Source organism: Kalmanozyma brasiliensis (genome assembly GCF_000497045.1).
Source record: "Kalmanozyma brasiliensis GHG001 unplaced genomic scaffold PSEUBRA_SCAF21, whole genome shotgun sequence".
Classification (NCBI taxonomy): domain Eukaryota; kingdom Fungi; phylum Basidiomycota; class Ustilaginomycetes; order Ustilaginales; genus Kalmanozyma; species Kalmanozyma brasiliensis.
In genome coordinates this window covers 165,734-177,720 of record NW_015961961.1, presented here as the reverse complement: position 1 = coordinate 177,720, position 11,987 = coordinate 165,734, and the positions used below count along the sequence as shown (strand labels likewise).

Here is an 11,987-nt window from a genome sequence, read left to right as displayed (position 1 = left end):
AGTCTAGCATCTGACTTGCCACAGCTTTCGTTTGTGTGTTTGTAGCAGCTTGCACGCTACCAGTGTGTTCGATTGCCTCCGATGATGTGAGTAGCATCGTTGGAAGAGGCGTCCAAAATTAAGGTCCGAAAAAATGTGTCCAGAAATCAAGGCGGCAAAAGAGAAGGCTGGAGACTGCATGAGTCGAACACGCGACCTTTCGCAAATTAGACAAAGTGCTAAGCGAACGCTCTACCAACTGAGCTAAACCCCCGTCGATGTGGTCAAAGCGGGATATTGTCATTATAGATACGAATACGGTTGCCATAATATATACACAAAAGCTAGTATCAGCTCTTGCTCAGCCTGCTTGTTGTTCGATGGACGGCTTCATCATTCCAGGAAGGGTGCGACGCTTGATACGAGTAGCACGGCGACTTGACCGGAAGCGTTGCCATGAATGCAGCCGTGCATCTGGTTATCAGCATTAACCACGCGGTCAGCCATTTTGATCGTACCGATACTGTCGACGTCTGTGATTGGTCACAAGGCGAAAGGGGCTCCGCAGTCAGGGGGCGAGGGCTGGACGAGGCGAGCACTGTTCGGGGTGGCTTGTGAGACGGCAAAGTCGGCGGTTTCGCCGAGATAGCAGCTGCGATGCAGAGGCACTCTGCAGATCAGGGCTTGATTGGAAAGAAGGGGGCGCATCTTGGCGGTGCATGGGGTGTGCTCGGGGGCTCGTCCGATGCCGCCGACTGGAGCGGAGAGAATTTCGAAGTCCTATCCGCCTAACTGCATTGCCGCGTCTGCGCTCTTTCCATCGCTGCAACCAGCCTTCTCAGCACCGAATCGTCACGGGTCGTTCCTGATGGAAGCACAAAGGATGTGGGAACGCCCTACAAGCTCGGTGGGGATCGAACACAGATGAAAGGCGGCACTTCTCCCTGGCGTGGGAAGAGGCTAAGCGGAACAAGCGAGGAGACGAGCGCCGGGTTTTCTGTTTGGTTGGCTCCTCTCCGCACTTCATCACACGGCGGACAACCCGAACCTCGCTTGTGTTTTTCTAAAACAAGTATGTGGGTCGTCGGATTTGATTTTGTCGGCTTCGCTTCGCGTAATCGCTCTAAGTTAGCCTCTTGTTCCTTGGGCTCGCTTGTTTGCCTCTCGCTTCTCTACGAAGACTGAGCTTGCAGCGTATGTATGCAAGGGCAGTTCCGCCTGCTCGTTTCACTGCTCGTTTCATATCGGAGCCACGGCCGCCGGACACCGAAAGACTAAATCGCAGTGAGGAACCCTGGAACTGCCAACCCTCTGGGGCTTGACCTGCTCGCCCAACCCCGTGACAGCGCCTTGCTTCATCACCAACTCATCCCGCCGCTGCCGTCGCAACACATATCCTCTACCTTTCCCCTTCAACCTTGTGGCGCCTCATCTCACGCGCACGCCCGGTACCCTCGGATTCCTCGTTGCAACGCCTCTTACCCTCAGACGACCTCCGAGACCCCCCGACTTGGCAAGCCACGACGCCCTACCCGCCCCTCCCTTACCCTCAAGGTCGCACAACCTATCCGATCGGTCCGACGTCGATTCCACCCGCTCTGCACCCCGCTCTACTCGGAATCGCATTTTGCCTTATCGACCTCATCTGCGTACGACCACCTCACATGACAGCCACTCCTCCCTCGACAACCTTATAAGCACCAGCCTGTCCTTCCTTCATATACTCGAGCTACTCTCTCTCCGTCATCTTTCGTCCAACGACACTCAACAGCTGGATCGTCATCATTCCTTCTCCTCGGCCATTCCACTCCTTCACTCAACCACGCAACACAATCTCCCGATTGACTACTCACCATGGCGGATGAAAAGCATTTCGACGCTGCTTCCAGCAGCTCCTCGGACCCCAACAACGCCGCTCTCAGCAGCCAAGGCGGCTCGCACTTCTACCCGACCACCATCGCCGAGGTCGCACCCGTCGAGCGCTCGTCCAACCCAGTCAAGCGCATCTACAGCAAGCCCGTCATTCAGGTCGCCCTCGTCGGAATGGTCTGCTTCCTCTGTCCCGGCCTCTTCAATGCCATTTCGGTTCGTATCTCGAGGAGGGGTCGAACAGCCCAGGACAATGGCAAGATGATGATGCCCAAGATCGATTACTGACTATTCTTTCCCATATTGTGATCTTGCAGGGTATCGGAGGCGGTGGCCAAGTCAATTCAGATGCTTCCAACAAAGCTGCAGTCGCTCTCTACTCGACCTTCTCTGTCGTCTCGTTCTTCGCCGGTACCATCCACAACAAGCTTGGATCGCGTCTCACCCTTGGCCTCGGCGCTACTGGATACTGTCTCTACATTGGATCCTTCCTCTCGTACAACATCAACCAGAACCAAGGCTTCGTCATCGCTGCAGGTGCCATCCTCGGCGTCTGCGCTTCGCTTCTCTGGACTGCCCAAGGTGCACTCATGCTCGCATACCCAACGGAATCGCAGAAAGGTACCTTCATCAGCGTCTTCTGGATCATCTTCAACTTTGGCGCGGTCCTCGGCTCGGCGATCCAGCTCGGCCTCACGTACAACTCTACCGCCAACTCGGTGTCCAACAGCACCTACGCTGCCTTTGTCGTTCTGACAGGTCTCGGCGCCTTTGTCGCGGCCATGTTGACGGATCCTGCCAAGATGGTGCGCGACGATGGCACGCGCATCATCGTCCCTGCACAGACTACCTGGGTTAAGGAGCTTCAGGGACTCTTCATCCTTCTCAAGTCTGACCCGTGGGTCGTGCTCCTGTTTCCCATGTTCCTCGCTTCCAACTGGTTCTACACTTGGCAGTTCAACGACTACAACGGTGTGCTGTTCACGCTTCGGACTCGCTCGCTCAACAACCTGCTCTATTGGCTCAGTCAGATGGTTGGCAGTTTGATCATTGGTCAGGTGCTGGACAACAAGCGCATGTCGCGACGATCGCGCGCTTGGCTTGGCTGGTCCATCGTTTTCCTCATCATGTGGGCTGTCTGGGGTGGTTCGTACGATGTGCAGAAGACCTATACCCGTGCTACGGTGCTCGACGAGACGACGCGCATCGATTTCAGCGACCGAAGCAAGTACGTCGGCTACTGCTTCCTCTACATCTTCTCCGGCGTGCTGGATGCGGTTTGGCAGAACTTGGCCTACTGGCTCATCGGCGCGTGCTCGAACGATCTCTCTAAGCTCGGCTATCTGGCTGGGTTCTACAAGTCGATCCAATCGGCTGGCGCTGCAGGCGCGTTTGCGATGGACAACGATAAGCATCCTTTCATGACCAACCTGGCGGTCACTTGGGGCTTGTGCGTCGCAGGCATGCTCTTTGTGATTCCGGTCATCGCGCTGCGAGTCAAGGAACATACCGATCCACTGCAGGAGGTGACTGTGCCCGGTCGAGCAGAGGAGATCGCCAAGGTGGATCACCTGGTCGACGCTGCTCAAGAGAAGCACGCTTGATATCGATTGCAGCCGTCATTCTCCCCTGTAACCCTTGATTCTGTACCAATACATACCCTGTGACTTGCGAGCAGATGCTTGTGTGACCCGTGAAAATGGCCGATTGGTTCGCCACTGCGACGTGTGCGAGCGTGATCAGTCGAAAGATCGGAGGCTCGGTGGGACCTCTTAGCGCTCAGCTAATCTCAGCCAACAACCACATCCTCACCAGCGCAGTCGAAAATCGTTCATGAGCTACATTCCAGAAACCGATACTCTTACAACTCACTTTCCCCCCTCTCCGTCCTTCGGTGGCACGGTACTGCTCGCCATCGTCTCGACGCTCTCGACAGTAGTGCTGAGACTCGTACTCGAGCTCAGCTGGTCTCCGTTCTCGCCCTTGCCGACCTTCTGCATAAAGTTCGCCACTCTGGCCAGGTCCACGTCGGGCCCATCGCTCTCCATCGCCGTGAGGAGCTCGTCGAGCATGCCCTCGACTTTGTCCTGGGGGATGTTGGCGCAGATCGCTACGACTTGTTGGCATTGCGACTCTTTTTTGGCGGATGAATCGTCCATCGTGGCGATTTGGGTGGTGAATGCGTCGCAGGTGGAACGGGTGTGGGCGAGGAGGAAGCGAAGACGGATGAGCTGTTCCTGTTCGACAAGCGTCGGTGTTGAGGTGACGCCGAGAAGGTTGAGGTCCGACTCGATGGTGTGAGGGGAGAGGATGTCGTCGATGAGCGATTCGGTGGTGAGGACTGGCTTGACGTCTTCCGCGCCATCGACGTCCATTGCGTCCCCTGGCGCAGCAGCGGCTGCCTCCGCAACGAGCTCGTCCACCTTGACTGCTCCGTCAGCCTCGTCCAGCCCAAGCTGAGCAACGATGGCACGACGCAGGTTCTGCACCCGCTGACGAGCCTCGTCTTTCTCAGCAAGCTTGGCCTGGGCAGCAGAGACCGTCTTGCGACGCGAGGCGAGATCCCGCGTAGCCGCCTGAAGATGACTTTGGACCGTCGAGATGGCATCTTGCTTCTCCTTGATCTCGCGCTCGAACGTCGACTGGAGATCGTCGAGCGTCGAGCTGAGCTGGTCGCGCACGTCGGAGCTCTTCATCACGGGCACTTGAGCAGGTCGCGTCAAGGCCGAGATAATATCCGAAGGATTCTGCGAGGCGAGGTCGGACGCTGTCAGTGGCGGCAGGGACGAAACAGTGCTGGCACCAGCAACGGAAGCACCGTCCTGCTGCGACTGCGACGAAGCATCGCCGCTCGACTCGATGCCCCAATCCGAGGGTCGGATGCCGAGCGCATTTGCCAGATCCTTGCGAGCACCGACGTCGAGAAGCATGCGCACCATGCTGGCGTTGCCAAGGCGTGCCACAATGCCCAGTGCCGTCTCGCCGTCTTCGTCCTGCGCATCGATAAGGCCCTTGTATTTGGAGCTTTTCTCGGCACCAATGTGCTCGAGCACGCAGGCGAGGTAGTATCTCGCCGAGGCAGCGCGTCCTTTGAGTGCAGCGACGAGCGCGATGTGGTGCAAGACGGTGCGCTTCTTGAAGTCACGCGTGTTGAGCGACGGTGCGAGAAGATCGAGTAGCACGGGGAAGGAGGAGGCGTCGTACGAATTGGTGACGAGCACAGAGCGGTGAAGAGCGGTCTCACCTGCGTGGTTGCCAGCGTGAACGTTGGCGCCGCCCTGCCAAGGAGGGCGGGCGACGAGAGTGCGAACAAGTTGCAGACGGCAGAGAGCGGAGGCCCAGTGCAGAGCAGTGTGTCCATGGTCGTCGGTGACCAGATCGACAGTGGCCTTGGGTCCATCGGAGCCACTGGCGCCGAGACCGCCCAGGCTCGCCTTTTCCCTCAAGTCAGCAAGCAAGTTGTCGAGCTTGGCAACGTAGGCATCATCGCCCTCGTCTGCGAGCGAAGCGCCGGCTGCCGCCTTTGATGCGGCAGCGGCACCAGGAGACGCCGATGTAGGCGCAGCAGCTTCGCCGGCGCTCTGAAGCACGTCGTCATCGGCGAACAGACTGACAAGGCGATCGCGCATACGCTTTTCGCCTTCGTCGTAGGGCTTGGGAGGCAGAGCGCGGTCGGCGTAGCGAGGCACAGTACCATCTCGACCGGCAGCGTCGGGGGGACCGACGGCCATACGGTGGCCACGAGGCGCCGAAGCTGCCCGCAACGACCCACCAGCAGGACCAAGGGCGTTGAGATCCTTGACGGGCGAGGGGCCCAGCAAGAGACCCGAAGACTGGGTCTGCTGTTGCGGGCTCGCCAATCGCATCCGTTTGGAAGCAGCAGCGCCTTCTTGATCGTTTTCAACGGCTCGCTTGTCGCCAGCAGCAGAGGCGGACGCAGCAATAGGAGGCGTAGCAATGCCATTGTCTGCAACCGCCGATGAGGGCAGTGGCACACCCTGCGGTGTATAGCCATAGACGTTGTAGCTGCGAAGTGCTTCTTGTTCTGCCAGACTCGAGCCAGGAGGGATAGCGTGAGGCCCTGGCGGTGCCACACCGACATCATTGGCAAAAGTGCCGTTGCCGAGAAGACCGCTGGCGCCAGGCGGCATGAAGAGGGCCGGCGACATTTCGCGCTGTTGGGCATCCTTAGGCGGTCGCAAGGAGAGGAAACGAGGTTGCTGGCTGGGGCCTCCGAGATTGGAAGGAGCGGGCGAGAAGTTTTTCGACGGCGTCGAGCCTCTTCCATCGTTGATGGCGGAAGCAGACGAGTTGCGACCGGAGTTGGCGGGCTTCTTGCGCTGATAGAGCTTGGGGATCTGATCGGCGGTGGCGGGGTCAAACTCGAGGATCGGCTGGAGGAGATGTGAGACGTTGTACTCGGCTGCGACCTCTTGAGCTCGCTGCAAAGGGATCCAAGTGCCTTGGAACTTTCCGTATCCTCCCTGGATCTTCTCGTGTTCGCCTGTGAGGATGCTCTTTTCGAGGATCTTGGTTCGACGGGTCTTTTCGATACCTGCGATTTTGAGGATCTGGGTGGCATTGAGCCAGCCATCACCGCGTCGTCGCATGACGGCAATACCGCGGACGGTGATCTCATAGACGGGAACGTTTGAGTAGGTGGCGAGGTAGACAGTAGGGACGTTGCCGACGGGGTTTTGCAAGGCGGCATTAGCCTGAGCCGGGGTCATGGTCTTGAGAATGGCAGGGGTCAAAGGGCCGGCTTGGGCGGGGGTGGAAGCGCCGTTGGTAGCGGCAGCCGAGTGACCCATGACTCTCTGGAGGTTCTCTGAGGCGGCGGAAGCGCCCGAGGGAGCGATGTGAGACATGGTGGGATGATGATTGAGCGACGCTTGGTCTGCAGGAAGCAAGCCGGCACGCTGCAGGGCGGAAGTGGTGAAGCTGTGGTTGGAGTTGGGCTGGGCAGATCGCTTGAGAGGATCGAGGAGCGAGGCGTACTGAGATGATACGCTATCGACAAGCGAGCTTGCAGCAACCTCCTGCACGGGTCGGAGGGGGTTGGCTGTGGTGGAGCTGGCTTCGTGGGCGTGTGTGTGAGAAGCAGAGGGATCCAAGGTGGCCGAGGGGTTCAGAGGCATGTGTGTAGAGAGAGCGCAGGACGCCGCGTGCAGAGACGATGAGCTGGTTGCGACAAGATCCTTGTGCAGGTCCGAGCTTCGATGCAAGCTACCCGTAGAAGCAGGACGGATGCGTTGACGTAGGATGAGAGCACTTCGAGTGGTCCCGTCGAACTAGAAGCTGGTCCGATGCGATGACCTTGTCGTTCCTTCCGAGATCGTAAGGAGCGTGATTACGATGTAGTGCTCGTGACTGAACGGACGTGGCCTTGGATGAACAAGGGAGAGTAGCGATGACGGCGGACAGTGTGATGGGTGATCCGAGTAGAGCGATGAGAAGGAATGCTGAGCTGCTCTGGCTCTCGACTAGCCCGACCGAGAAAAGTGTTGGATTTGGGCCATTTGGGCAAAGATGCACCAACGAGGCGAGGCAAGCGCGTCTCGGTTTGAGCTGTCGCCTCTGCTGCTGCTGCTGCCGTGCCAAGGTCAGCCTCCTTCTGCCCTATCCAGCCTGGACTTTTCAGACTCCACAAGCTCAACGCGAGAAAGCGACTGGCTGCTGCATTTTTGAAATCTGCCGTTGGACGCTCATCCGTTCAGCCGTTTACGCCAGCTCATCCTGTCTCCACAGCGCTTTTTAGCACAGTGTCTAAGAGCGTCCGATCTCAAGCTCCTCTTTTGCCTCGAGCGGAAGCAGACATGCTCAAGAAAGGGGAGCGATTGGATGGCTCACTGAGCATGTGCAAAATTTGTGTTACTCGCACGCGGCGCGCGCTCCCTTTCTTCCCGTTGCTGGCGGCCGAAATCGGTTAAAGTGGGATCGCGCCAGTAAACGCGTCGCGCGCCTCTTGACCGGCAGGCTCGAAATCCAACCCTAGCCGGCTCGACGGATCAGCAGATCAGAAACAGCTCAGGCTGGTTCCTGTCTCTAGGCTCGTCTATCTCGCTCAAAGTCACGCAAGCTAAGGACTGACCGGAACATCTCACAGAGGCTCATTGCACTTTGCGCGTCGCGCACTATGCCCATCACCCCGATTTCATCGGCCTCGGTCGCCTCCCATACCATCTGCATGTTCGTCTCACACTGGTGCATTGATGCTATGATACCATTGAATTGCAATGCACAACACGTCCAGCACTTCCCCCTGCTCAGTACCCACCGTAGCCGCCGCCGTATCCGTTACCAGGATACCCCTGCTGCTGTTGTTGCTGTTGGCCGAAACCCATGCCTGTGAACTGGGGCATGACACCGCCGGGCTGGAAGCCTGTCGGCTGAGGTCGCAACGCGTCGTACTTGTCGCTCGTTTGCGGCGCTGCATTGGGATCCTTGGCGAATGCTCCCGTCTTCATCTGCTGGAAGATGTTGCTCGCGTTGAACTTGTCCTTCTCGTCCTGCGCCGCTTGCTGTTGCTGCACCTGCTGCTGCGATCCCATGCCAAAGCCGGTTTGTTGGGCCATCATCTGCTGCGGGTTCATCCCGAAACCCGTCTGCTGCGGTTGCATACCGTTGAAGCCGGTCTGTTGCGCGTTAAGCTGACCGTTGAAGGACGAGCCATTCATACCGTAGCCACCGTTGCCAAAGCCGGTCTGCTGCGGTTGCATCGACATTCCGCCCATCTGCCCCATTCCACCCATGCCGTTGTAGCCCGTCATCTGAGGTTGCATTCCCTGCATTCCCTGCATACCTTGCATGCCCCATCCGGTCTGCTGAGCTTGCATGCCCGTCATCTGCATCCCCATCATGCCCGTCTTGTTGGTCGGCACGAATTGGCCTGTGCCCTGCGTGGGGACAAGTGGCTGCAACAGTCCCTGGTTCGCAGGCACGGGTGCGAAGGGTCCGCGAGGCGCGTTGGGGTTGTACGCTTGCGACTGGCCCAGGAAAGACGAGCCAGGCGAAGGGCTCGCTCCGGGCCGTGGGCTGACGCCAGCCGACGGAGGCCTCATCGCGGCGAGCTTGTCGAACAGCGCCGAGTTAGGGTCTGCGGGCGGCGCAGGGGACGGTGCAGGCGAAGCAGCAGCAGCTGCAGGTGCGGGAGGTGGGGTCGGTGCAGGCGGTGCTACCGTCACAGAAGGTGCAGGAGATGCCACCGTCGGTCTCGCGGGCGTCGCTGGCTTGGTGCTAGGAGGTCGTGGCGTCCAGGCTTCATCGTCGAAACCGTTCGCCAGCGACGAACCAGTCCGCTTGGGAGCAGCAGGACTGACGGTTTCAGCACGAGCAGGAGGCGTTGCAGTGCGGGCGAGCGACTCGGAAGCGGCAACCAGCGAAGCGGCATCGACGTTGCTTCCGCTGGTGCTCTTTGGCGTGGGACGGCCACGGCGAGTGTTGTTCTTCAGAGTGCCATCAGCACCTGAGAAGAGCTGAGGCGGCGCAGGGCTGGCTGTTTCGCCACGTCGAGCCGAGCCCTCCTGCTCTTGCAGCTTGCGTGCCAGCTCCTCGTCCGCCTTGATCTGTCTTTCGAGGTCGGCCGCCGTGTTGGCATTGGCACGGCCCGATGGTCGTGACGACGAAGACGAATGCGACTTGTCCCGGCGGTACTTTTTGTCAATAAACTTGGTAACGCGGATAATGTCGCCTTCGCGCAGACCAATGCTGCGCAGTGTCGCGGGATCCAAGTCGGCGAGAACCGTCTCGTCGATCTTGTCACGCTCGAAGGAGCTTGCGTAGCGGGTGCATTCGTCGACATCGACACCTGCAGCGAGGAAGAACTCGAACCAGTCGACGTTGCGCTTGGGTCCGGAGCGTGCCTGGTCGCGACGTCGCTGTTCTCGTTCCTTCTCCTTGCGTCGTTCTCGCTCCCGTTCCCGCTCCTCTCGCGACATGCCTGACGTGGAAGAGGGCTGGGATCGGCTCGACTGACGCTCGCGCTCCTGCTGACGCTCTCGTCGTCGTGCGGTAGAAGCGGCAATCTCCTCGTCGGTCGGATTGAGCTTCTTGCCTGTAATGTCTTCGAGGAAGGCGATGTCACCTTCCGACATCTTTTCGATGGCGACCTCGATGACGACGCCATTCATCTTGTGCAATCGAATCTTGCCCTGGTTGAAGCCGAGGAACTCAGCCTCCACCTTGAAAGTACCTGTGCGATCCGTCCACATACGGGTGTTGTTGGGCGAAGGCTTGGAACGGCCACCGCCGTCCTTGGGACGCTCGGGTGCGCTGCGTCCTTGAGGAATGGAGACGCTCTTGGCGGCACGGCTGACCTCGGTGGTGCTGGGTCGCTGAGTGAGCTTGGGAGGCGCAGGCGCGGGCTGTGCCTTGAGCGCATCTCGTCGCGTCCTCTCCTGCTCCTCCCTCTCTCGGCGATCCTCAGCGTCCCTCTGTCGGCGAGCGGCTGACTCGGCAGCTTCGCGCTGTCGTTCGGCCTCAGCGACGGCAGCAGCTTCTTCTTCTTCCTGACCAAGTCGGTCTTCCTCTTGCTGAGCGGCCAGCGCCGCACCACCAGCTGAAGAAGCGTCTGTGGCTTCAACATAGCTAGCGGGCACGACACCTTCTTGACCGGCGTCGTTGCGGACTTTCCACCAGTCGTCGTTCTCTTTTTCGAGGATGATAAGGTGTTCGTTCTCGGTGACGGTAAGCTCATCATCCCCTTGAGCCTCAAAGTCGTACATGGCGATACCGTGCTCTTCCTCGGCTTCTGGTTCCGGTGCCGAGGCAGCAGTGCTAGACCCCTGCTGTGACTGGAACGAGACGGTCTTGCGCACAGGCGGTGGCAGAGTAGCGCTGCTGCCGGCAGTGCGTGAGGGCGGTGGAAGCGTGGCAGCGCCGGCAATGGGCGGCGGCGGCGGAGGCAGAGGAATGGAGGCGGATGTTGCGGGTGCAGCAGGAGCAGGGGGAGCGGCAGGCGTGGCACGAGCGGCGGCAGGGGAGGGCGGAGCTGCCGCTGCAGTCAGAGCGTTGGCTTTGCTTGCCTCGATCTTCTTAACAATGTCGTTGCCGGCATCCTTGGACCCGGTGTGAAAGTCGAGGTTGCTTTCCGAGAGACCAGCGTCGGGCGAGAGTTCGAGATGCAGCGTCTTGCCCTTCTCGAGGGAATAGCTGGCAATGTGCAATACGCTGATCTTCTGAACGGGCGTCTTGTCGCTCTCGGACGCGAAGAAGAGAGAGGCGTTGCCAATGCCGAGTGTTCCCTTCTTCTTCTTCTTCTTGCCATCCAAGGCCGAGACGGGCCACATCTTGATCTCGTCGCCCTTGCCGAGAGAAGCCGTCTGTGGAAGTTGGATCTGTGGGATAGCAGCACCAGCAGCGCCTGAGACGTCTGCATCGTCGTCGTCGTCGTCCTCTTCCTCAGCGGCTGCGTATTCATCTTCCACAACAGGGGCAGCACCCGTGTCTACCGCTTCCGCTTCGTCGACATAGTTGGCGGGCACGTAGCCGAGTCGTCCTTCGCCGCCACTGAGTGGATCGTTGCCCTGCTTCTTGACGAGAAGCCAGACTCCGTCTGACTCGTAGACGCGGAGCAGCTCGTCTTCCGCCATAGACAGCTCGTCCTCGGTCTGGGCCTCATAGTCATAGAGCGCACGGCTCAGACGGAGAGGCTCGGCTTCCTCGACGTAGTTTGCAGGCACGAGACCGACGGCGCTCTCATCCGAGTCATCCTCGATGGGCGTGCCATTCTCATCAAGCCGACGAAGCTTGGCTTTCCACCACTCGGGATCGTCGGCCTCGAGAATGTAGAGGTAGTCGTCTTCAGTGAGGTTGAGCTCGTCTTCGGCCTGGGCTACGTAGTCGTACAGCGCCTTGCCGAGCGCTACGTAGGCCATGACGGGCTAGAATCAAGCAGCTGCGACCGAGTGTGATCTGATGCTATTAGTGATGCTGCAAAGACCAAGCGTGTTTGTGGGCGCGTATGTCGCAGCGGAGGTGTTAATGCTGTGCGTTAAGCAGGTTCTGTTTGGATGCAGGTTGAGCGACAGGTGGAGATGTTTGAAAGGAGACGGGACACTTGTGATGAGGAAGAAGTCAAGAAACGGTGACCCTTAGGAAGCGTTGGTGGAGCTCGGCTGCGGAGGTACGGTCTCGAAGGC

The 11,987-nt window shown here is 59.2% G+C and overlaps 3 protein-coding genes and 1 non-coding gene across 4 annotated transcripts; 1 reads left to right on the top strand and 3 right to left on the bottom strand.

The window, feature by feature from the left end:
- Positions 1–168: 168 nt before the first annotated feature.
- On the bottom strand, positions 169–253 carry PSEUBRA_006470. Its single transcript is given in 2 exon segments — positions 169–204; positions 217–253. It is a non-coding gene; the product is annotated as a tRNA-Ala (tRNA).
- Positions 254–1,833: 1,580 nt separating this feature from the next.
- PSEUBRA_003320 (Major facilitator superfamily) lies at positions 1,834–3,452 on the top strand (the record flags this gene model as incomplete). Its single annotated transcript, XM_016436432.1, has 2 exons — positions 1,834–2,064; positions 2,166–3,452. 2 exons carry the CDS (start codon positions 1,834–1,836, stop codon positions 3,450–3,452), a joined length of 1,518 nt encoding a protein of 505 aa, XP_016292147.1.
- Positions 3,453–3,716: 264 nt separating this feature from the next.
- On the bottom strand, positions 3,717–6,986 carry PSEUBRA_003319 (Ankyrin repeat; the record flags this gene model as incomplete). The annotated part of the gene is made up of 1 exon (XM_016436419.1): positions 3,717–6,986. The coding sequence occupies one exon, from the start codon at positions 6,984–6,986 to the stop codon at positions 3,717–3,719; it is 3,270 nt and encodes a 1,089-aa protein (XP_016292146.1).
- Positions 6,987–8,114: 1,128 nt separating this feature from the next.
- PSEUBRA_003318 (protein of unknown function DUF1720) lies at positions 8,115–11,723 on the bottom strand (the record flags this gene model as incomplete). The annotated part of the gene is made up of 1 exon (XM_016436415.1): positions 8,115–11,723. One exon carries the CDS (start codon positions 11,721–11,723, stop codon positions 8,115–8,117), a length of 3,609 nt encoding a protein of 1,202 aa, XP_016292145.1.
- Between the last annotated feature and the right edge of the window lie 264 nt (positions 11,724–11,987).